The 25,546-nt window shown below is 38.0% G+C and overlaps 2 protein-coding genes across 2 annotated transcripts; both read left to right on the top strand.

The window, feature by feature from the left end:
• The first annotated feature begins 211 nt into the window (after positions 1-211).
• Positions 212-4,392, top strand: LOC139129156 (uncharacterized). The gene is made up of 3 exons (XM_070694803.1): positions 212-422; positions 3,925-4,149; positions 4,373-4,392. Exons 1-3 carry the CDS (start codon positions 212-214, stop codon positions 4,390-4,392), a joined length of 456 nt encoding a protein of 151 aa, XP_070550904.1.
• An 18,206-nt stretch (positions 4,393-22,598) lies between these two features.
• Positions 22,599-25,247, top strand: LOC139129155 (polyamine-modulated factor 1-binding protein 1-like). Its single transcript, XM_070694802.1, has 4 exons — positions 22,599-22,689; positions 23,543-23,815; positions 24,330-24,530; positions 25,027-25,247. Exons 1-4 carry the CDS (start codon positions 22,599-22,601, stop codon positions 25,245-25,247), a joined length of 786 nt encoding a protein of 261 aa, XP_070550903.1.
• Positions 25,248-25,546: the final 299 nt, after the last annotated feature.

Here is a 25,546-nt window from a genome sequence, read left to right as displayed (position 1 = left end):
AGAAATGGTTGCATACGTCAGTATTCGTTGTGATATTCATCCACAAAAATTGCTCTGATACTTTAGATGCTAATCATGAACTGCTTTTGTAAATCTATGGACAATGATATCACTTGATCATGAAAGGCAATAGTCAGTTTTTTCAAATTGATTATCTGTATAAAAAAGCAAATATCTCTTTTCATCAATACTTTAAGATCCTGGCCAAAACATGTTGGAAACTGAACTGAAGCAGGCAAAGGCAGTAAAGGCTACTTTGGAAGGAATATGGAAGGAGCTGTCACAGAAGGTAAAGAGCAGTGAGCAGTTATTGGCCAGTCAACGTATTGAGAACACTATTGAAAGAGAGAAATTACTGTCTGAACTTCAACAGAAGGAGAAGTTGGTGAAGGAACTTCAGCACAAAGTTGAAGTTTCTGAAGGTAAGATGAAAAGATGTAGGATTCACAGTAGAAATTGCATTTAAACAAAGCCTTTGCATTCCTGTGCGAAACTTGCATTGCATCTTATGGAATAAATCAATTGGTTTGAGGGCCTTAAAGGCCAGAGCAGGATATAAATAGCTAGCTGCCCCTGTTGGAGTTTGTTCATGCAAAGCGTGGCTTAGGTTGCGTCACACTTGATCGCTCGGTAAAAACCATGCCAAACTGGTCACAGTCGAAGTAACTTAGGTGTCTATGCACATATTAGTAACAATAAATGTCTTGTGATTGAATGTATCGATAAAAGGTTGTGATTTGAGCATAAATAAAACTGATTTTGGTCTATGAATGTATTTCTCTTTGTCTTCAATTAGCATGGCAAGCGGCCATCACAAATGTCTGCAAGCTGTCAATCAAACAGGGACGCGTCACAGGTGTGAATCGGTAAACATTTGCGATGTGAACATGTTAGATACAGCACAGAAATGTAATTAGATGGGGCAACCGCAGTGCTGTTGGAAGGGCAGACCCGCAAGCATAGGTGTCTTTAGCTGGGTAGTCTGCGGTCGATATGCCTGCCACTGCAACCTAAACTCTCATTGAGGTTGCAGTGGCGGGCATATCGACGACGGGATCGACAGATCGAGCCAAAAGCAATTTGTTTAGCAGATTACCCAGCTCGAGCACCTGTGTCCACCTTTTGTATGTCACTCGACACACCGCTTTTTTCGATCATTTCTTCCACAGAACTGTCATTTAATGTCCAGATTCAAGTTGTGTTGCTTGCTGTCCTGAAAAGTAGTATTATTATCGTCGTACCATTTTAACAGATTTTGAGGACCTAAATGACATCGTGTGTTGCGCCATTGCCATGGAATCCGATGTAAAGGAAAGGCGATGAATTTTTTCACAGTTGAATAAAATTGTCTTTCTGGTTGTTTTAGTCAATCAATCGAAATATTTTTGATCACAATTGATTAAACCATAGACAGTGGACTGTTTTGATTCTCCCGTCTATGATTCAATATTCAGTGCCTCATTCTTTTTCTTCTTTATCGATCGATGAAAGAATTTTCATGTTCAATACTCTATCCTAATATTGACAGATGTAATATCCCAATCTATATTGTCATTGGTTTCTGACCAACGTACAAAAACTTGGCTCGTTCCCCAAAGCACATATTTGACGAGATATTTGCGAAATGGTGAATAAATATATTGGATGAATGGCTGTACTCTATTGCATTGGGGAGATATTCATGTTGCTGCCTCCCCGGAAAAAAACATGGGATGTTTTAGCAATGATAAAGGCGATGACTCAGTTAAATAGAACGACACTTTTCGGGCAGTGTATTTTTATCTAATCGTACACGTGTCGGTCCGATGTACGACCGTACACAGATCGTCCATATTCTCCTTAAAACTAGTCAAAACAATTCTGCGACAACGATGGTGTCTCCTCGTGATCGTCCTTGAACAAGTAGCCGTGACCATTGCTTTTTATGTGTTCCATGGTTGATGATTGGTAGATATCAAACTTTGAAGACACACATGACTGAATCCTGTGATTGTTCGGTAATTAACAGTGTGTAGGGGCGAAACTGAAGGCAACAGTCCATGGTCCAAGGGAGCATCTGCAGTACGCAGTACATTGCATGCTTTCTTAGAATGAACCGTGTGTTTCCGTAGCTCCCATGCGAAATCCAGCTTAAGCCAATCTTCCTGGCCTGTTTCAGAGGATAACTTTCGATCTGCGTAGCTAATGTTTAGGTTAAGATATTCGAATCTTTCATGTTCGAAAGGATTAGTTTACATAAATACATAACCCAGCAACGGGGCAAAGCCAAATACCAGGTCGGAAAATTTCTGCAAGTCGCTCTCACCAGAGGTCGCGAGGAAAAATATGTCTGTATCATTGCTCCACCATGTTTAATGTTGTTTATACAACTAGTTTTAAAGTCATAGACGTTTAACGGTGAATTCATATTGCCATTAAATATTTTTACGTATGAAGTCACATATGCATTTAAATACGTCCATTCGGAAGCAAAAACGTTTACAGATTTTCGATGGTGAGAACTATCTCCAGGCCATGACATGTCAATACGAAGTTTAGCCGGTATACTTCGTAGATCGAAATCGACATCAACAGTGAGAGCGGTGATCGTGAAACGTTAAATAAATGTTGGCAAAATAAAATATCAAATGGCTAGATTTTGGAGAGAGAGAGAGAGAGAGAGAGAGAGAGAGAGAGAGAGAGAGAGAGAGAGAGAGAGAGAGAGAGGGAGGGAGGGAGGGGAATGGTTAATGCAGTCGCGAACTTATCATTGTCTTTAGGATGGATGGATGCAGTGTCGGTTTACACATTTGCGCTACACAGATATCGAAAATGTACAGATACTTTCCAGAAATTTGATTTATTTTCTAACAAGAGTAGAACTTTGCTAAAGTGAGATTATACTTACAGAAAATGGTCGTCGTAGTCTTCCCTTCAAAAAGTATGTTCTTCAGCACCACGTTACTTATGATCAGTGATGTCACATCTTATTATTTTATAAAAATAGATTAATGATCCACAGTGTTAATTTCCTATTAATTCAACAATTTCAAACAATAATAATTTTGTTGATGAATCGAGGGGTCTTTTAGTAGTTCTGTGAACGAATCGATCGCTAATAGCAGAGTATCTTGGCAATGGCAGGATGTCTATGCTATCGTTTTAGCTGCAATTATAACTCTACAGTTGCAGCCCGGGCCCGGGCCCCGCGTAAGCCTAATTCGGAACATAATAACGTCAGTTGTAGCGGCGCTGTGGATTGCCTGTACCTTTGTCATTACTGTTGAAGTACACCTGTTATTGCAACAAGCATTGCGGGCTTCATGAAACGTTGTTTCTTAGTGTTCTGGTCTTGCCGTTATATTCAGTTACGTATAATCTGTTGTTTGCATATATGTCAACACATTGGCCTGTTTACAACCTCCTGTGTACACTTACCGTGACTGTAATTTATACAGCATAAACATTCGACCACAGGCATAAACATTCGACCCCGCCTGTGAATGTCAAAGGTGAACGGGATTATCTTGTTCCTGGTATCAAGTCCCTGGCCTTTAAGCTTGCAATTGTGCACCCCGTCACCAGAGTAGGATATATATGCCTTGCACAAATAATGTATTTCACTAGTGAACTAGGTTATCATAAATTTCAGCTCAAGTGTTCACACAAAATAAGCTCAAGTCGTATCAATGGTTTTTGCCTGTGTTTATGTCATTGATGCATCAGAAATGGTTGATGGGATTGAATTGCAATTCTATGCATACGTCAGTATTCGTTGTGATATTCCTCCACAAAAAATTGCCCCGATATTTTAGACGTTAATCATGAACTGCTGTTGTAAATCTATGGACAATGATATCACTTGATCATGAAAGGCAATAGTCAGTTTTTCAAATTGATTATCTGTATAAAAAAGCAAATATCTCTTTTCATCAATACTTTTAGACATTGGCCAAAACATGTTGGAAACTGAACTTAAGCAGACAAAGGCAGTAAAGGCTACTTTGGAAGAAATATGTAAGGAGCTGACACAAGAGGTAGAGAGCAGTGAGCAGTCATTGGTCGGTCAACGTATTGAGAACAGTATGGAGAGACAGAAAATACTGGATGAACTTGAGCAGAAGGAGAAGTTGGTGAAGGAACTTCAGCACAATGTTGAAGTTTCTGAAGGTAAGATGAAAAGATGTAGGATTCGCAGTAGAAATTGAATTTAAACAACCCTTACCAAAATTGGGTGCACCTGATACCCACCTTAGTGAGCACTACTAGGTGCCCTTAAGTGCCGCCCCAAACACCCTCGCAGCACACTAAAACTACCTTGATTTGGCCACTCTAGGTGGCTTTCAGGTGGCTTTTTGAGGCGTATTAGAGGTGTGTTGTTTGGTGTGTTCAGGTGCACCTGAAAGGCACTAGATTGAACATGCCATAGGTGCCATTTAGGTGGACCTGAAAGGCACCCACTGAAGAAGCACAGGTGCCTTTGGATGCACCAGAAACTACCTTGAATTGGACGCTTTAGGTGCCGTTATGGTGCCTTTTCATGGCGTATTTGAGGTGTGTTTGCATTGGGTGGTTTTAAGGTGTCTTATCACCAAATTTCCCAGCAAATTTGAGTAGTTTTTGATCAAAAACCCACACAAATTTGGCGTGGAATTTTGGTGATGCCTTTTACTTATATTATGACTTAGACTGTCATCAGGTGACCCTGGATTCTTGTACCTGCAGGCAACAATTTGCTTTGCCACTTGCCTTTTAAAGTTCACAGACCTGTTTGCTTGACAACAGTACCTTCAGACCTAGAGAAGGGTGAGGGGGTTCTAATGATACACATGGAACAAAAGAAATAGAAAACACTTACTGTTTATTAATAAAAAAGTAACTGTATTGCAACATAATAGACTGAGTAATATATATTTCAAAATAGTCCATATACATCATAAAGTCATGAGTGAAAGATACCTTGTATTTCCTGAAATAGTAATTCAAGCTACCTTGCATGTTTGTAAATGGTTGATCAAGGTACCCTGTAAATGGTGGTTATAAAGCTACAATGTACTTCCTGAAATGGTAAAGTTTCAAAACAGTTGTTGTAAAAAAGACTATCATAAAAACATAAACAAGCGACCTAACGGCCGATATAGTTCCGCTGTGTTATGTAAAGATCAATTAAGGTTCCATGACAAGAAATCAACCTCTTTAATCTAACAATTCTCTGGTGGTTAATAAGCTCAGAACCCCCGTAAATTATACATTTTCTGAAAGCCTAGATATAGGGGAAGATTTTGGTAATCACAGTGTCACCATTGTTTACATAACTATCACATGAGAGGTAATTTGCATAACATTTCAAAAATTGGTTTTCCCTATGTTTTGTCTCAATACTTCAAAATATCTGATTCAAACTTGCTGGAATGCAAGCTGTCACAATGCTCTTCAAAAGTGTGTCTCAGATTTTTTATATCTTGCTTAGTTTTTAATTGAGCACAATTATAAAGAAATCAACTTGGATAAATTCACCGCTCTGGAAGTTTTTCTGGCATAAAAATTGTTTGAAAAGGTTTAGAAAAATTATGAGACACACTTTGGAAGATCCTTAGGACAGCTTGCACTCACACAAATATCAGCCACATATCTCTGAGCACTGAAACAAAACATAGGGAAAACCGATTTTTGAAAGGTTATGCAAATTACCTGTCACATGATAGCTATGGTGACACTATGGAAACCAAAATGTTCCCCTATATCTAGGCTTTCTGAAAACATATAATTTATGGGGGTTCTGAGCTTAACTAACCACTCGAAAACTGTTGGCTTAACCAGATATGAACTGAAAATGCTCACGTGTTTCATACAGTTATGTGTAAATTTGAACCTTTGCCACATGTTTGCAACTTCATTGAAAGTATTATGATCAACATAATGAACAATAATCACCGCTGATTAATTCTCAAAGGTCATGAAGTATACAAATATGTAATTAGCTGAAAAAAAATATTAAAAGCCATATATGCATTAGATATGCAAATTGTAAATTAGCTGACATGAAAATGTGAAATGACTTTCGATATTGTTTTAACCAGGTATAATCATCAATGTTGTCATGTTTTGCCAACTTTGATCAAGTAAATCCCAGTATATATCCCTAATAAGCAAAGTTCATTAAATATGTAAATTAGGAATTGACTTAAGTAAAAATGCTTAATGATTGTCAATAATGTTGTATCATGGTATCTGCAATATATGTAGCAAGTTTTGTCAACTTTGGTCAAGTCAATTCAGATATATATCTCTAATTAGGAAAGTTCATTAAACATGCAAATTAGGAATTGCTGAAGAGAAAATGCTTAATGACTTTCAATAATATTGTATTACAGTGTCTGAAATGTACATAGCAAGTTACATAAATTTTGATCAAGTCAATTCAGATGAATATCCCTAAGTATGAAAATTCATTTAATATGCAAATTAGGAATTGGCTGAAGTAAAAACGTCTTTTGACTTTCAATGATGTTATATCACAGTATCTTTGATGTACGTATATAGCAAGTTTCAATGACTAAAATCAAGTTAAATTGTGTTGCTAAGTTATCCCTATATACCAAAAATCAGACCTCTAGCTCTATTGGCTGGCTCAGAATTAGATATGTGCATAATTAATGAGGTACATGATGTGATGTCATAAGGTCTCCCATCATACCAAATATGAAGGGTGTAGCACTTGTGGTTACTTAGTTATGGCCATATAGTACATTTGAGGTCAAAGGTCATCGAGATCACATGACATTTTGTCAAAAAATTTGTATTGCTAAGTTATCCCTATATACCAAAAATCAGACCTCTAGCTCTATTGGCTAGCTCAGAATTAGAAATGCACATAATAAATGAGTTGCAGGAAGATGCCAAGGTCAAAGGTCAAGTGGAATCCCCAAAATTGTGGAGAGCAATTTGGTCCCCTACTGGCCATGGTCCAATAGAAGCTGGCTGTCTTGGACTTTAACATACGCCAGAATAAGCCATTGCCATAGCTTAGCTGCATAGGTATAGGGGAGGTCAAAGGTCATAGAAAAATCAGAAAAACAAATCTTCTTCTCAAAATTGGCAAGACCTGTGACTTTGATATTTGGCATGAAGGAGCAAGGCTATAAGGTCTAACCAGGGTTGGGTTGGTAGCGGGTCGAGTTGTCTAGGGTCGAGTTGGTTAGGGGTCGAGATGTCCAGAAACCATGGTCATCATGCTTCCCATAGACTACCATGTATCACAAAAATTAAAACTGTGATAACTTCATTAATATGCAAGCCACGCCCACCAAAACCTTTTCAGTTCTAGCTATTTGAATTCTGAAGATGTCTACCAAATTTGACTGAAATACGTTCAGCCGTTTTTGAGATAATGGGGATACAGACACACAGACACATAGACACACACACACACAGACAGACATGGCTAAACCATATGCTCACGTGTGTGAACACGTGAGCAAAAAAGGTCAATTTCTTGTCTTGGAACCTTAATTACTTGTGACAAATGTGATAGTGGGAATCTTGGATAGCTCTTTAAGGATGGCCAGACAAAGTATGTCGAAAATAACTGCAAAAGTACTAAATTGAAGAACGCATCATATTTTGAACATAAAAGTTCACACAGAGATCATCCCCAGGAACATGTCAACCAAAGCTATCGGACAAGTACTCTATAAGAATCTAATTGTCAACCAAAAATGGCAAAAATTGTCAAAATAAGACAAAATTGCAGATTTCATCAGAAAATCAATACATATTACTTAGTTCATCTATAGAAACCTGTATACCAAATTTCAAAGCTATCACACCAGTACTTTTTGAGAAATTTATTTTTTGACCAAAAATGGCTAAAATTGCCTTAAAAATGCAAATTTGCATATTTCTGCACAATTTGAATAAATCTGAAATAGATCATCACTAGGGACATAAGTACCAAATATCAAAGCTATCTGACTGGTAGTTTTCAAGAAGAAGATTTTTAAAAATTTTGTACCAAAAATGACAAAAATTGCCTTAAAAAATACAAATATGCAAATTTCACCACGATTTGAACAAACTTCAGTGAGATCACCCCAAGTGAACTGCATATACAATTTCAAAGCAATCGGACTTGCGGTTTCAGAAGAGAAGACAATTATTGAAGGATGACAGACTTACAGATGATGGAAAAATCAGCCTATTTGATAAACTCCGCGTCACTGACAATGGAGCTAAAATATCCCAATCAGTTGCAGAGATTTCATAACACAGCTGTTGCAAGCTAAACCCCCTAAAACATGACAACAAAAAATAAATACTTTCAGTGAAAATATTCAGTGGTCATTTTTCCCCTTTATATTCAATACATGGCTTTTCCTTCATATACAGTAAGTTGCAAATGGTTCATTAAATAATAGAAATGGTGTATTTTTATCCAAAAAATATGCAGTTTTTACATGTAACACAACTGAAATGGTTTAAAATTGGATTCCAGTGTACCAATAAAATGTTACAAAATTTTGTTGCTGTTCCTATGGCAATCTATTGTTTGTTGACACTGGACTAAAAATAAAGTCTGCGTGACTTGTAACAGTTTGCATTTGAAATTCAAACTTCAGAGTGTGAGCGTCCTGGGAAGATTGTATGTGAGCATTTACTACATTTTATGACAGAAATAGATACAAAATGACTAAAACTTTACATCTGAAGGCTATTGCCTTCATTTTAGTTCATTTTACTATATCTGTCATGGAATTTTGTGGATGAATCATGATCTTGGTGTCTGAAACATGTCCCCTCAAAGAGTGGGCTGTTATCGGTGTATGATAGAAAGATCAGAATTTAACAAAGTACTATGATGGCAAGCCTTATAAAATGACATTACAACGTGATACCTGTCAGGATCTAAGAACGACTAAATAATGTTTGTTCTTGTCTGAAACGTGATATTTCCTCTCCTAAGAGCTCTTCGGAGGGAACTTATCTTGCATATTACTAATACAGTCTCATATTAGTTGATATTTTCTTTCTTCTGTCATTGCAAATTTAAATTGTGTGCTCATAAGGTAATAACTGACTGTTGTTTTGCAAAGTAATGATATTCTGAAATAAGATTACTTTATTCATAAGAGAAACTGCAGTTTATTTTTTAAAGAAATGATTTCACAAATGTTCCCCTATGTACTACTGATAAAAATACTTGTAAAAGATTAACCACTGTTTAGTCGACAGCTTGATACCATTGTAGCAACATTTTGAATACTGCACACACATGCTGTTCAATGCAAGGGAATTAGGTGTATATTTTGTTTTTGTTCCATATTTGATAAAATCCTATCAATTATGAAAACCAGAAAGGACATCAATTTAGACCGATTGAGAGAAAACCCTATCAATTATGAAAACCAGAAAGGACATAAATTTAGATCGATTGAGAGAAAAACGTCATCAACAACAGATATGCTATAGAGCCAAATTATAGTCAGAAAAAAGAGAAATATGAGGACTTGAAAGAAAAGGATGCTGAGAGAAAATGAAGGGATGCTGCCATCTTACATTCAGAATATTACACGGTTTATACACTAGTAGTAGAAGTATTATTCTAAGACTTTACTTGACTTTTTACAATGGTTCTCCAGGAATTACAAGGCAAACAGTACTATCTGGCCATTCCTTTAATGCATGGAGTGTAAAATTTAGATGTTTAATGTTAAAAGTTGTTCAAAGTTTTTGGTACTTATTGTACATAATTGCAATTATATTTGGAAAAAATGATTTTTACAGGATATTTTACAGAATCAGAGACATATTCTATCAATATCAAACAGTGTGTATTATAGGACATTTCACACAATATTGTGACAATTATTCTATCCCCATCAAACAGTGTGTGAATTAATAGGACATTTCACAGAATACTAAGACAATTTTATCAACATCAAACAGTGTGTCCACCTGTATGTGTGCTAGGTACATTCACACTCTTCAGAGGGGAAGACTAGGAAATTCTAAGGCTCTCATATCATATTTAATATGAACATTGATGATAAGTTTTCCCCAGCCAAAAAGTACTGTTCTCTTACGTGTCCTAAATAAATTGTCTCCTCCAAACGAAGAGCATTTTCACTATCATAATTGCATGGTCTGGTACAAGCTAAATAAATATTTTCTTTACTTTTTATTCATTGCTCTAAAATGACCAATAGTTACACTATAAAAAAGCAGTTAGGGTTTGGTTTTTTGCCACATTTTTTTTTGGGGGGGGGGTTTAGCTTGCAACAGCCGAACACTCATGACCACGAGCAATCTAACTCTCAAGGCTTTAGCTATAACAAAGTGTAAAATTGTTTGAAAACATCAAAGCCCATCTATATTAAATGTTTCAAGGCCTTCCTAACATTAAATGTGAAGTTCAAAAACATACCGTATTCGATGAGGACCTAGACAATTTTGCTGAAAATTAGACGGGAACATTTCAAATCTTCAATGTCCTACAGTTCCGGAATTTTCACTATGTGTCCGTATACGAAACAGGCGAAAGAGACTTCTAAGTTCTAATCGTCATGAAGTGGTGTCCTTCAGAGTCATCAGGGTTCATTTAAAGTTATTCCATAAGGCTTGAAAATTGTCCGAACGGCGAAATCCGGACACCACACTGAACTCCGGACACCATCAGTGATCACTGGCCGCTGACAACAACAACTCAGATTCTTTCAGGCTAGCATATTTGATTATCTCACTCGAGCTCCACAGCGGCAAATGCAAGCGAAGTCACCCAGGTTCACTTGGCGATATCACACTCCAATATCCTTTCTCAGTTCCCTTGTTTGTTCCATGAGCGAAATAATGCGCAATGACCTCCAAAATCGATGTAAAACTGCAGTAAATTTCCTCGTCGTCCAGCCAACAGCCGGTGACTGTGCAAGTAACTTACAGTAATACAGCCTACAGGCATAAGTGATTCATCTCACTCGAACTCCATAGCGGCAAATGTAGGCGAAGTCACTCAGATTCACTGGACGATCACATTCCTACATCCTGTCTCAGTTCCTTTGTTTGTTCCATGAGCGAAATAATCCGGAATTTCCTCCAAAATCAATGTAAAAGTGCAGTAAATTTCCTAAGTCGTCCAAACGGCAGCTGCTAACAGCTTTCTTTGCTCAGTTCAAATACAATATGGCGTTACCAAATGAGCCAATGAAATGTGTTGCTTTTTGACATGTGACACTGTGTTGGGGTCAAAGGTCTTACTGCGCTGACAATACCGACCTATGACCTTATCCCAGCTGTTTCTCTACTGCAAGAACGGACAGGCATGCAAAGTAAGGGGTTTAACTTTTCGCAAATTTTAGCGTACTTCATATCAATAATTTGAAAAGGTCAATGTGAATGTGAGTCCACAATTTTATGACATGACATGACCTGGAATGCTTGTGACCTTTCACAGAGATGATTGTACATGGAGACCTGATTGAATCACGGTCCCTCCACAAAACGGTCAAGAAACGCCACCAGTTTCTTTTGTTATAGTCCGGGTTTCGATTGGGCTTTCTGTTGATTTTACTGATGGGGATAATCCCGGATTATCACGCGTGCGGCGGGAGGTGTTAACAGTTACGTGCATAAAATTATCGTAAGCAGAAACTTAATTTTCTCCAGAACGCATTCTGATTATTGTCTGCGCATGCGTCTAAAGGCCAAAGTTTGTTTACATCTCCTGCCTGCCGCATGCCGTGGAGTCACGCAGCGTGAACTATGTACAAGATCGGAGACGATTTCGTCAATTTTGACGACTCCCATGTTGATTGGGACTTCATTTTGGAAGATAAAAATCCTGCGTCGACACGTACTGCTGCGAAACCCAAGCCTTGCGTGGTCTTCCAATGTCCACAGTGTAGCAACCGATACAATCAGTTGTATATAAATACCCATCGATGGGCTGACCACGTTCTCTCGTGGGTAACATACGAAAACCATACACGACATGATTTGTATCTCACTTGATCCTCAATCAGGAAAATCCATGGCAGAGAGTTGGCACCCAGGCTTGGGGAGGTCATGTCACCAAAATGTCGCGACACTTGTAGGGTTTCTAGATTCTCTAAATTTGGCGGTCTGAGAATTCGAAAGGTCGACAAAATCAAAACATTGGGTTCGGCAGTAACTTGTGTCTTTAAGAAAGAACAGATTCCGTCATGAACCTGATTGCCTACTTTTGAGAAGACTGAACGATCGGTAGGGACGCACTTGACACCTCTGAACGATCGATAAAGGAGAAAAAAAGGGGGAAAAACTTTGCACTATTACCATAACGCCAACTCTCAATGGGTCGACGCACGGTCGACGGGAGCACCTTGCAAAAACAAGGTCATCGTAAGAGTTCCTTGATTTCGTGCATTGAATTTTGTTGAAAACGATTAAAAATTTCAAATCGAACTCTCAAAGTTTGGAACTGAGGAATTATCATGTTAAATCGATATCAAAAGGGAGTTAAGCAAGACATTTTAGGATTTTCCCATGTAATGCAGATACGACTCGTCGATCCCAAGCGACGCCATTTTGTTTTCAGTTGAAAATATAAACGCGGCAAAAAAGACTAGTTTTCTAGTCGAATTAGGTTTCAAAATAACAACACAACACGATTCCCTATTTTTTCGAAGTCTTTGCCTTGTTAGGAGGTGCATGACTTACTTTTTTGATGAAAGATGAAAAAACAAACGGGGGAGTAAAATTCACAGTGTTTCCGAAATGCATGGCGTCGGTCAAGATCACCTCATGGCTGAACTCAGCCATAAAATATCATCCAAGAAATCCCTTACCAAAAACATAGCGCTATTTTTAGTAGGTGATAGCGCTATTTTACAGAGGTGACAAATAGGTGACAAAGAGGTGAAAGTTTTGTGTACAGAGCTTTATTTCCAACTGAAACAATGGATATCTACTTGAAATCTACCTACACCTATTACAAAACTACAAGCTAACAAGTAGGTCTATCATAGGCGATAAGTAGTAATTTCAGCGAAATATTTATGAGATGCAAATTAAGTCATTTAAATATCTACGAAAATCTACTGCACACCTACCACTTGCCTCACCTGGAAAAAAAGGGTTTCAACCTACATGATACCTACAGAAATCTACTAGTCATCTACTGAGACACCTACCTTGTACCTAGTACAGACCTACGACAGACCTACTAACATGCCTACATAAATCTGCAACACACCTACTAAGATACAACTAGCACCTATTAGTGACCTATGATAGACTTATCTATGTGACCACAGTAACTACATTCTAAAAAGCACGGAAATGCACATTTGATCAAGTAACATTACAATTTATGAATTGAGAATTTTAGCAATCTTTGGTTCGAAAATTTTACAAGAAATTTATTTTTTTTATGTGCTTGTGCTTAGACTCCAGTTAACTTACATGCTTGCCTTGTTTCTGTGGAATAATATCGTCCCTTGAACTTGACCATGGTTACATCCACAGACAAACATCACTCAGAATTTTCTAAGATTATACCGGTGATAATGTTCTACGAAATCGACGAATTTTCCGAAGCTTGTCAATTGCAAGATCACCTCTTTTATGTATTACTCTGTCACTGTCAACAAAGTTCATTAACATGTCTCTCGGCACAGTAGCACTGAAGGCAGGCACTGGATCAAGTTGGCCAGAAATTCAAGCTAAAATATTTGGAAAACATACATGCATATCAACCAGACCCATCTAGGTGTTACTTGTCTGAAACAAACTTGAAAATGTTCAATCAAAAATGTTCCGGGTTCTCAAGATGTTCTCAGGCAATAGAATCATTTTGCTTCGCCTCCATGCTGTTCAGTTAGTTCGTGTATCGTTCTATTCCCACATCCAACTCATTGTACCTCCATGGCTTCGGGTAACGATGTAGTTCAATATTACAACAGGTACCGTCATTCTCCGATTACGAACTTCCCGCCATGACCAAACATCAATGTTCTTATCGTCAAACCATCTCTCGTTTCAAATTCATGACTCCACTCACCCAAATCGTCGTCAGAATTACCGCAACTTGCAAGTTGTTGAAGCATACGATGTTGGTCTTGAATCGATGTTAGCGTTATTTCAAGGTTTGTCATTGCTGCACTGTCTTCGTCAACTTTGTCAGTCGATTCATGGCAATCACATAGTCGAACCAGAGACTGAGAGTATGTCATCCTCGATGTCGGGACTTGGTAAAACCATAAAATGACTCACTGCTGCTACCACAAAAAATGTCAGCAAAGCGATGTCCAACCTCCGTGCTATCGCTCAGATCGGCCAATTTTAACATTTGGGTCGAAAACTCGGTGCAATACGGAACCATAACAAGCGCAAAGGTCACATAAATATCACCAGCCTGCAGCCGACAAACTTTTATCATAACAAAGGCCGGAAATCCCTAAGCAATGATCAATTGGGTGTACCCCTATAGGCAGAATTCTTTATTCAAATAGGGTTTAAAGTTCAACCACGGCTTTTACGTTTGTTTGCCTGTGAGGGCGCCTCAATTTTCCTTTAGGTGCATGATAGGTCATGATAGGTCTATGTAGGTGTGCTTTACCTACACAAATCTATTTGTCACCTACAGTTGATCTAATACAGAAGTAGGTGTAAGATAGGTGTTATTAGGTACTAAGTAGATGCATAACAAGACTTATTCCTGGAGACCTACAAGTAAACTGACACCTATTTAACACCTCTTGAGATCTACCAAAAACTCCTAAGAACCTACAAAAATAGCGCTATATCTACTATAAATAGCGCTATCTTTTTGGTAAGGGATTTCTCGATAGTGACCGAGATCTTTAAGAAACTGTTTTACTCATCTTCTCACCAGTCTTCAAATACATGCGAAACAGTGCAGAAAGATGAAAATAAAGTAGCTTGATTGACTGAAAATCGTAGGATACCGGAGCGGGACCGTGTCACAAGACGCCACTGAAACACGACGCTAACTTGCCTATGACGTCATTCGCTTCTGCGTCCACCGCAACGCGGACTGTTGCAACTGTGTAGGTGATTAGCACCTTTGAACAAAAGCGTTTCTTGACCGTTTTGTGGAGGGACCGTGATTGTATACTATACATACTATGTGTACTCTAGCTCAGTCAGTGAAGTGAGGACAGGTCATGGTTTTGCAAATTTTGGCGAATTCAGCTGTTTACTATGCATCTGAAATAGTCGGTACAGATTTATAATTTTATAATAATTAATAATTTTGCAAGTTCACTAACAATATCGTGGAGTTTGCAACAGACAACCCCTACTACTAAATGCAATTGCCACGCGAACACCATTGCACCTGGAGACTTCAAATTTGGCACATAGGTAAAAACTCCGCGCAAATAATTTTTTGATCACATGACAATAACAATAGGTCACATGACCTGGCAGCAATTTTGAATTTAAACTCTAAAATGGACCTTATTTGCATAAAGATTAATCAATCAAATTTCATGTCATACATGCAGATTTTGGGAAGAATTAAATTTTTCATGTTTTTCACTGACCATTGACCTCCCCTATACCTATGCAGCATATGGCCACGGCTTGTTCGGGCCTATGTTAGAGTACGCGAATGCCAGTTTCTATTGGATAGTGACCAGCAGGGGACCAAATTGCACACCACAATTTTGGGGATGTCACTTGACCTATGACCTTGGCATCTTCCTGCAACACATGCATTATGCAAATATCTAATTCTGGGCTTGCAAATAGAGCTAGAGGTCTGATTTTCGGTATATAGGGATAACTCAGCAATGCAATGTTTTTGACAAAATGTCATGTGACCTTGGTGACCTTTGACTGCAAATATAGATATTTGTGTATTTCTCAGTAACCACAAGTGCTACACCCTTCATGTATGGTATGATGGGACACCTTATGAAGCCATATATTGTACCTCATTAATTATGCGCATATCTAATTTTGAACAAGCCAATAGAGCTGGAGGTCTAATTTTTGGTATACAGGGATAACTTAGCAATACAATTTTTTTGACAAAATGTCACGTGACCTTGGTGACCTTTGACCTCAAATATACATATTTGTCCATTACTCAGTGACCACAAGTGCTACACCCTTCATGTATGGTATGATGGGACACCTTATGAAGCCACATATTGTACCTCATTAATTATGCGCATATCTAATTTTGAACAAGCCAATAGAGCTGGAGGTCTAATTTTTGGTATACAGGGATAACTTAGCAATACAATTTTTTTGACAAAATGTCACGTGACCTTGGTGACCTTTGACCTCAAATATACATATTTGTCCATTACTCAGTGACCACAAGTGCTACACCCTTCATGTATGGTATGATGGGACACCTTATGAAGCCACATATTGTACCTCATTAATTATGTGCATATCTAATTTTGAACAAGCCAATAGAGCTGGAGGTCTAATTTTTGGTATACAGGGATAACTTAGCAATACAATTTTTTTGACAAAATGTCACGTGACCTTGGTGACCTTTGACCTCAAATATACATATTTGTCCATTACTCAGTAACCACAAGTGCTACACCCTTCATGTATGGTATGATTGGACACCTTATGAAGCCATATATTGTACCTCATTAATTATGCACATATCTAATTTTGAGCGAGCCAATAGAGATAGAAGTCTGATTTTTGGTATATAGGGATAACTTAGCAATACAATTTTTTTGACAAAATGTCACATGACCTTTTTGACCTTTGACCTGAAATATACATATTTGTCCATTATTCAGTAACCACAAGTGCTACACCCTTCATGTATGGTATGATGGGACATATCCTTCAGAGTCATCAGGGTTCATTTAAAGTTATTCCATAAGGCTTGAAAATTGTCTGAACAGCGAAATCCGGTTATTTGGATTGGCATATCTGTGGGCAGTGTTTATACATGGCGTTTTTTCAAAAAAATTGAACCAATATACTCACGATGATGTTTGGCTATGTGTAGTTGGAGTGTGCTATGATGACTGAAAACAAATCAAGTCCAGATTTGGTGGGTTGGTGGTGGGCCAACCAGTTCTGGAAATTTCAGAGTCAAAAGGAGGTGGTTTTGTGGTGGATTATTATGCCAGTGATAATTCTGAGTTCCCGTATTGGTGTATTTGGAGTGGGGTTTATCGTGATCTTTTCTGGGCAGGTGTATTTGGAGTGGAGTTGACTACAACAGGTGTGTCTGTGGTGGGATTGCCTGGACACCACAAACACAGCAGTTTTTGATGTGGTGCCCTTGAAGTGTATGTGGAGTGTATAAAAGGCTATCAGGTGTGTTTGAGATGCCTTTCAGGTGCACCTGCAGTGCACTGGAAGGCCGAATAATTTGGTAAGGGAAGGTTTTTTCATTCCTGTGTGAAACTTACATTGCATTTTATGAAGTAAATCCATTTGTTACGGGGCCTTCAGCTTGCAATGTTGCACTCCATCAACAGAGTAGAATACATTCCTTGCACAAATAATATAGATATTAGCTCACATATTCACACACGACAGCTAATGTCTTTGCGATGTCTATCTGTCTGCCCATTCGCAGTAGAAATTGAATTTAAACAAGGTTTTTTCATTTCTGTGTGAAACTTACATTGCATCTTATGAAGTAAATCCATTTGTGACGGGGCCTTCAGCTTGCAATGTTGCACTCCATCAACAGAGTAGAATACATTCCTTGCACAAATAATATAGATATTAGCTCACATATTCACACACGACAGCTAATGTCTTTGCGATGTCTAACTGTCTGCCCATGCGTGTGTCTGTCTCTCTGTCTGCCTGTCAGTTTACACGATAAATAAACAAAGCGGATCGGATTCAAGCCAGATTTGAAAGATCTCTATTGTATGCTTATTGACAGAATAGATTAGATTTTGGTTACTGTGGCCTGCATATTGATAAAGGTATGACAATCCTTTTTTTTTCATATAATGGTTTCCCTATGGAGACAGTAATGACAGTGTCGATATATATCAAGAAACACAGCAAAAAATGTCCATGAAAGTTTTCACAGATGACAATTTCAGAACATTATGATAATACTGTGAGTGTCATGTAAATTATCTGCTCATTTGAGAACAGGGCTCGAAATTAACTTTTTACCTAGTAGTTCACTTGGGCTACCATTTTTAGAAGTTGGTAGCCCGGTGGCAAAGGCAGGTAGCCCATGCATTTTACAGTTTAGGGATATTTTTCCCGTACCGAGCAAGAAAAGACATATTTTTCAAGATTCTTGCCATGAAGTGAATTTTCTCTTCATTTGGTTTGAATACTTACACACTTTTAATACCAAAAGGAAACCAGTGATACCGTATGAATTGGACAGCAGTGACACTGAAAATTTTGATGACTCAGTGACAACCCGTTTTATACTCAGAGTTGTATGCAACTTTTGATAGTCAACATCACAACGCTTTCTCGCAGCTCAGCCGGTGAGACATACACTGTATACGGGCTAAAATAGAGCATGGCTTTCTGTGCAGGGGAGGAGGCAAATTCCGTGTAACTGTGACTGATACATTATGATATAAATGTTGTGAAAATGCATTTTTATTGGCCATCATGTCCTGTGCCTGTCAACCAAGTACATCAGTTCAGACATTGAAATTTTCTGTTGCAAATTGCGGCACTGTCGTGTTTGCAATTTGCATTTCAAAGTCATAGTGTGGCCTTTCTGTGTCCAGCTAGCTTAGCTGGGTTTGACTGCATTCAGCTCGTCCCAAAGTGACGGACATCGCATGCCAAGTTCTAACTCTGACTGAATTTCATGTCCCAGGCTTTGGTAGTCCATGTGGGCTACCATTTCATGGATTTTGGTAGCCCCAGGGAAAAGTTGGTAGTCAGTGGACGCGGTACTACCGCTAATTTCGAGCCCTGGAATACTAATGAACTCTTGTAATTAGTGACATACTTCAGAAGTTCCTGCATCAATGATACCGGCTAAAAGTATCTATCTGATGGATATCTAACTGTACTAAGAAGCATAGGGCAGTGTCAAGATAAAAAATAGCTAATTGTATATAAGATGAAGTTGTATAATTATTTTATATAATCCCATGGTATTTTTCTCTGTTTGACGTCATCGTATACGATGTTATACGAGCCGTACAACTTTGAGCCGAAGGCGAGAAGCTGTGCGGCTCCGCGCAAAACATGAGTATGCGATGACATCAAACAGAGAATTATACCATGGGATTATATATTTATTACATGAGCAATCTTCTTATTTTAATTTTTATGTAGATGGATCAAAATTATTGTAACAAACTGCATGAATTTCGTCGCGATTTGTGTTTTACTTACGCGGATTACTTTCATTTCAAAGAGTAAAGCCTGTCTCCCAGGAGATACTTTCATTCATAAGTCCCATTGAGCTGAAATTTTGATACATCGAATGGTATCTCCACCAAACAGACGTACGGATTCAGTCACAGGAACATGTCAATCATTGTCTCGCGCTGTACAGATGCCAAGGCAAGTCGGCCATCAGCGGACACAGCTTTCACCGTGCTAGCGACGGATAGCCATCTATAGTATTCAGAATTATTTAGAATATTTACAAATAGATTTATGGAGTAAATGCAACGACACGATCGAAACAGTAATTCTCATTCTCAGAGATGCCATGGCTTTTGAAAATATCACACAAGTTTACGACCTTGGTGAGCGCGAAAGATTCCGTTCGATGACACACAGGATGTACCTCATTGCATGTTTGTGCCCACAACGCTGCCGTCACCGGTCTCTGCTGGTGTCAACTCGTCAATCCCGATCTCGGTCGTCAATGTTTTCGTCTTACGGACTTTGATGTTTGCAGTGACACATATCTCGCCCGTGGATACATCCTAATTTTGTTACTTGAGGCATGGAGGGAAACTCTGTTTGAGTGTTGTCTAACTCTTGACTTCCGAAGTAAATCGGATTCCACAGTGCTGCACACAGTTCGATAGCTTATGTCCTAGACAAGAGCCATACTCTGCGCTGCAAGTTTGATTCCGAGCGAGAATTTACGGGATTTTTCATGGGGTGAAGGAAATTTATCGTTGTTAGTCGAGTGACTTTATGCTTGTGCCTCCTTTGTGGCTTTCCTGAAGATTATACTGTACTCATTAATTCAGTTGAACTTGCGATCGTCAGGTACAACGTGCACATTGAGCCTACATGACTCTACTGGGGCCGCGAGGTTACTGAGTCATTTTATAAAATAAAACGAACGGCGGTATCTCCATTCGATTCTTGGATAAAGCTATAGTTTTAGTGACTTGAAATTTCGTTGGACAAATATGCCTTCTATGTTTCCATGTCTGGATTTATCGGTCACCTTCTTGTAAAAAAAATGTCTTAAGAACTAGCACGGCATCGATCACAACAAATCTGTCTGTGTCGCGACATCTGCATGTATGAACGGTATCATGCACGCAAAACATTCGGGTTAATGACGTACAATAGGGGTAATTCGGATTTCTTATCCGTCGTGTTTCACGTCACACAGGTGGCGATTTGGGCCAGTTCATGTTATAAGTCATATAACTCTGAAATAACTGCACCAATTTTTTGAAATATGCTGCAGATAATGATACAACATATATATCTGACTGTGTTGTGAAGCATTTAGTAGTGTGAAATTAATTGAGAATTCATTTGGTGAAACATGCTACAGATGTTGATCTGGTAGGTATCTAATTGTCCCATGAAGAATTTAGCAGTGTCAAGTTAATAAACAGTTCATTTGCATATTAAAAGAAGTTTTGTAAACAGTGATTTAGCTCCTAGAGCGCTGTGCAAAAGTTGATGAAACCTGCTATATATAATGATCTGACAGATATCAGATTGTTCTATGAAGCGTACTACTATGTAATGAACCTGTGATAAACCACAAGAGCACATTCAGTTCACATCTAATTTAACTTTTAAACTACGTGGTCACAAATTTCAATTCAAGTGTTTATACGAAATATACTCAAGTTGTATCAATGACTTTCGGTCTCTCTGTGTTTATGTCATTGATGTATCAGAAACTGTTAATGGATTTACTTGAAATTCAATGCATATGTCACTATTCATTGTGATCTTCATCCAAAACCCATTGTCCTAATACTTTCGATGCGAACATGAACTGCTGTTGTAAATCTACGGACAATGATATCTCTTGATTATGAAAAGCTATGTGATACAGCTGTTTTAAATTTATTGTCTGTATAAATAAGCAAATCTCTCCTTCCATTAATGCTTTGAGATATGTCATTATAGTGTGAAATTAATTGATATCTCTGGCGTTGTCAACCTACTGTAACAATCAAACTGTAGATGTTGACGATCTTTGTTCAGGATATAATGCGGATATTTCTGAAATTTCGATGATCTTGTGCCGATTACATCTAAAAAATTCACTGACAAGCCAGGGCACCATGGTATAATGAAGAATTTGATGACTATGAGGAGGAAAGTCCGTCAACATGAGCGAAAGTGGTTGTGTTCTCGTCTCATCGTTCATCGTGAAATATCGTTTCCTCGCGGTTACAGTATAATCGACGAGCTGATGAAGTGAAGTCTGATTACTACCGGGATCGAATAAACACTGCAGACTCTAAAGGACTTTTCGCGATCGTTGATGAGCTGACTGGATCGAGGAAGACCAGTGCAAAGATTCAGCCGACAAATGTCCCTCCTAATGAGCTTAGTGACACATTTTTGAAATTCTTCCAGCAGAAAGTAGAGAAATACAGAGAAGGCCTAGTTCCAGTTATTGACAATGCTATTTATCCTTTTCTCAACTGTTCGTTGTCATCTTTTAGTCTTGTCAGTGAAAATGATGTTTTAAAAATCTTCTAGATGGATTTTAGATATTTTAGCAACTGAAGTTTTTAAAGATTGTATTTATGAAATCGCTCCGTTTTTAACTCACCTTTTTAACAGCTCACTTTTATCAGGTACTGTTCCGCAGGTTTTTAAAACTGCATTTATTAAGCCTTTGATAAAGAAACCTAGTCTTGATAACAATATTCTTAAAAATTATAGGCCAGTTTCAAATTTATGTTTTTTGTCCAAATGTTTAGAGCGTATTGTCGCGGATCAACTGAAAATCTATTTATCAGAAAATAAATTGTATGCAAAATGCCAGTCAGCTTATCGTGCAAATCACAGTACTGAAACTGCATTGCTTAGGGTTCATAATGATATCATGACAGCATTAGATTCACGAAAGGATGTCATTTTGTTATGCTGGATTTATCAGCTGCTTTTGATACTCTGGACCATGAAATTCGTCTCAATAGATTGCAGTGCCGTTTTGGAATAACAGGTTCAACCTTACAGTGGTTTCGTTCGTACTTAACAGGCCGTGTTCAACGTGTTAATATAAATTCCACAACATCACAAGATGGTGTTCTACGTTTTGGTGTCCCACAAGGTTCTGTCCTAGGACCTTTACTTTTTACTCTATACACAACTCCTCTTGATGATATTATTTCTTCCCACGGCCTAGATTACATGCTTTACGCTGACGATTCTCAGATTATGTTGTTTGTAATAGTCCAGACGATGTCAAGTTGGATCTTGAATTATGCATTGATAATGTGCGTCAATAGATGAGGTCAAACATGCTGATCCTAAATGATGAAAAAACTGAGGTAGTTCACTTTTCATCGCCTTTTAAGAGAGCTGTGACTAAACTTGACAGTCTCAAGATCGGTACTTTCGATGTTAGCCCGCCCACTACAGTTAAAGATCTTGGTGTTCTGCTCGATTCGAATGGTTCTATGTCAAATCAAATAAATAAAACGTGTAAATCTGCCTTTTTTGCACTGTACAAAATCGGTAAAATTCGTTCTTTGATAGATATTCCGACCACAGAGAAATTAGTACATGCTTTTGTCACCTCACGACTAGACTATTGTAATATCCTGATGCATGGGATTTCCGACTATCAGCTTAGAAAACTTCAGTCAGTTCAGAATGCGGCCGCACGTCTCGTAACACGCACTAAGAAATGTGAACACATCTCACCTGTTCTATTCCAACTTCATTGGTTGCCAGTGAAAGAGAGAATCAAGTTCAAAATTTTGCTTTTTGTTTTCTAAATTCTTCGTAGCGAATGTCCACAGTATTTGCAATCATTGGTAGCTATAAATATCCCTGAGCGTGCTCTCCGTTCATCTAACCAGATACTTCTTACCAGGCATGATGCTAGGGGCACTACAGTTAATTATGGTCATCGCGCATTTGCAATTGCTGCCCCATTGTTGTGGAATGAGCTTTCTTTTGATGCTCACTGTCTTGGTTGGTCTTGTGAGTCTTTTAAACGTTGTCTTAAAACTCTTTTTAAGCAGTGTTATAGTACTTATCTGTAATTTTTTTATCGCTGAAATTGATTTGATGTCATGTCTATATGTAATTTTATTGTAATGTACAGAGCACTGAGACGTAGTGTAGTGCGCTTTTAAGCAATAAATATCACATAATATAATATTGTATTATTATTATTATTATTATTATTCGCATTATTATTTCAATATAATACTTATATTAATTATTATTTACCAAGACATTTTGGAAAGTCAACTGAAGGAGACAAACAAAGAGAATGCTGTTATTGAAGAGAGAAAAAATGAACTCAGACAGAAATTAGAGAGCACTGAGCAGTCATTGGTCAGTCAACGAATATGGTACACTGTGGAGAGAAAGAAATTACAGTCTAAACTTGATCAGAAGGAGAAGTTGGTCATGGATCTTCAGCATAAAGTTAAGGAATTAGAACAAGACAGACAGGCAGAATTTGAACAAGACAAAATGCCGACAGTTAATACGGCCTCTGAAGGTAAGTAAGAAGATACGGGATTCTCAGTTAAGCAAATCCTTTGCATTCCTGTGCGAAACTTGCATCGCATCTTACAGAATAAAACCGTTGGTTGCAGTATTAATGGCCTTGCAATTGTGCACCACATTACCAGAGTAGAATATATGCCATGCACAGATAATGTATTTTATTAACGAACTAGATGATCATCATATCATGTCAAATGTTCACACAAAATAAGATCATGTCGTATCAGTGTCTTTCTGTCTGCTCTTGTTAATGTCATTGACATATCAGAAATGGTAAATGGTATTGAATGGAAAGTAAATGCATATGTCACTAGTTGTTGCTGTCTTCACCAACAAAACCATCGTGCCAATTATTTAATTCTTATCACGAATTGCTGTAAGTTGTAAATCTTTAGACAATCATGTCTTTTAATCAAGAAAAGCAATTTGATAAAGCTGTTTCAAATTTATTGTCTGTATAAATAAGCAAACTTCTCTTTTAATCAATACTTCGAGTTTTGGCCAAGAAGTTTTGGAATCTGAACTGAAGGTGGCAAAGGCAGAACAGGCTACTTTGGAAGAGAGATGTAAGGAACTGTGTCAGAGGTTAGAGAGAAGTGAGCTGTCATTGGTCAGTCAACGTATTGGCAACACTGCTGAGAGAGAGAAAGTAAAGTTTGAACTTGAAGAGAAGGAGAAGTTGGTAGAGGAACTTCAGCACAAAGTTGGTAAGAATCGCAGTAGGATTTGCATGTAAACAAAGCTTTTTGCATTCCAGTGCCAAAATTGCACAGCGTCTTATGGAACAAATCCATTAGTTACAGTATTAATGGCCTTGCAATTGTGTACCCTATCACCAATGGAAAATACATTCCTTGCACAAATAATGTATTTTACCTATAAACTAGATGGTCACAAACTTAAAATCAAGTGTTCACAGTAATTCAGTTCTGGTCGTATCAATGGCTTTCTCTCTGTCTACGTTTATGTTATTGCTGCATCGGAAATGGTTGATGGAGTTGAATTGGAATTCAATGCATATGTCATATATGTTGTGATCTTCATCCACAAACCACTGTCCCTATACTTTCGACGCAAACATGAACTGCTGTTGTTAATCTACGGACAATAATATCTCTTGTTGATGACAAGCAATATGATACAGCTAATTTATGTTTATTTCTGTATAAATAAGCAAGTGTCTCGTTTTATCAATACTTTGAGGTACTGGCCAAGACATTTTGGAAACAAAATTGAAGCAGGCAAAGGTAGAAAATGTTATTTTGGAAGAGAGGTATAATGAACTCAGACAGAAGTTAGAGAGCACTGAACGGTCATTTGTCAGTCAACGAATAGAATACGCTGTTGAGAGAGATCGTGTACAGTCTGAACTCAAACACAAGGAGAAGATGGTCAGCGAACTTCAGTACAAAGTTGAGGAATAGAACAAGACAGACTGACAGAATTGTACACAAAGATAAAAAGCCAACAGTTAGTACAGCCTCTGAAGGTAAGTGTGATGTAGAATTTTGAGTTAAGCAAAGCCTTTGCATTCCTGTTTAGAAACTTGCGTTGCATCTTATGGAATAAATCCATTGTGCACCACATCAACGGAGTAGAATACCCTGTATATGCCTTGCAAAATCGTGTATTTTACTAGTGAATAAGATGGTCACAAAGTCTGGCTTCACACAAAATAAGATCATGTCGTATATATGGCTTTCTGTCTGTCTATATGTCATTA

This window comes from Ptychodera flava, unplaced genomic scaffold (assembly GCF_041260155.1).
Source record: "Ptychodera flava strain L36383 unplaced genomic scaffold, AS_Pfla_20210202 Scaffold_95__1_contigs__length_380228_pilon, whole genome shotgun sequence".
Taxonomy (NCBI): Eukaryota; Metazoa; Hemichordata; class Enteropneusta; family Ptychoderidae; genus Ptychodera; species Ptychodera flava.
This window is presented reverse-complemented; position numbering and strand designations above follow the sequence as displayed.

What these genes read in the sequence shown, in the direction of transcription:
- LOC139129156 (XM_070694803.1), top strand. Translation starts at nt 212, where the DNA reads ATGTTGGAAACTGAACTGAAGCAGGCAAAGGCAGTAAAGGCTACTTTG. An exon ending in CAAAGTTGAAGTTTCTGAAG is followed by an intron (nt 423 to 3,924) that starts GTAAGATGAAAA and finishes CAATACTTTTAG; the next exon opens with ACATTGGCCAAAACATGTTG. An exon ending in CAATGTTGAAGTTTCTGAAG is followed by an intron (nt 4,150 to 4,372) that starts GTAAGATGAAAA and finishes TGGTGTGTTCAG; the next exon opens with GTGCACCTGAAAGGCACTAG.
- LOC139129155 (XM_070694802.1), top strand. Translation starts at nt 22,599, where the DNA reads ATGCTGATCCTAAATGATGAAAAAACTGAGGTAGTTCACTTTTCATCG. An exon ending in ACTTGACAGTCTCAAGATCG is followed by an intron (nt 22,690 to 23,542) that starts GTACTTTCGATG and finishes TTATTTACCAAG; the next exon opens with ACATTTTGGAAAGTCAACTG. An exon ending in GGAACTTCAGCACAAAGTTG is followed by an intron (nt 24,531 to 25,026) that starts GTAAGAATCGCA and finishes CAATACTTTGAG; the next exon opens with GTACTGGCCAAGACATTTTG.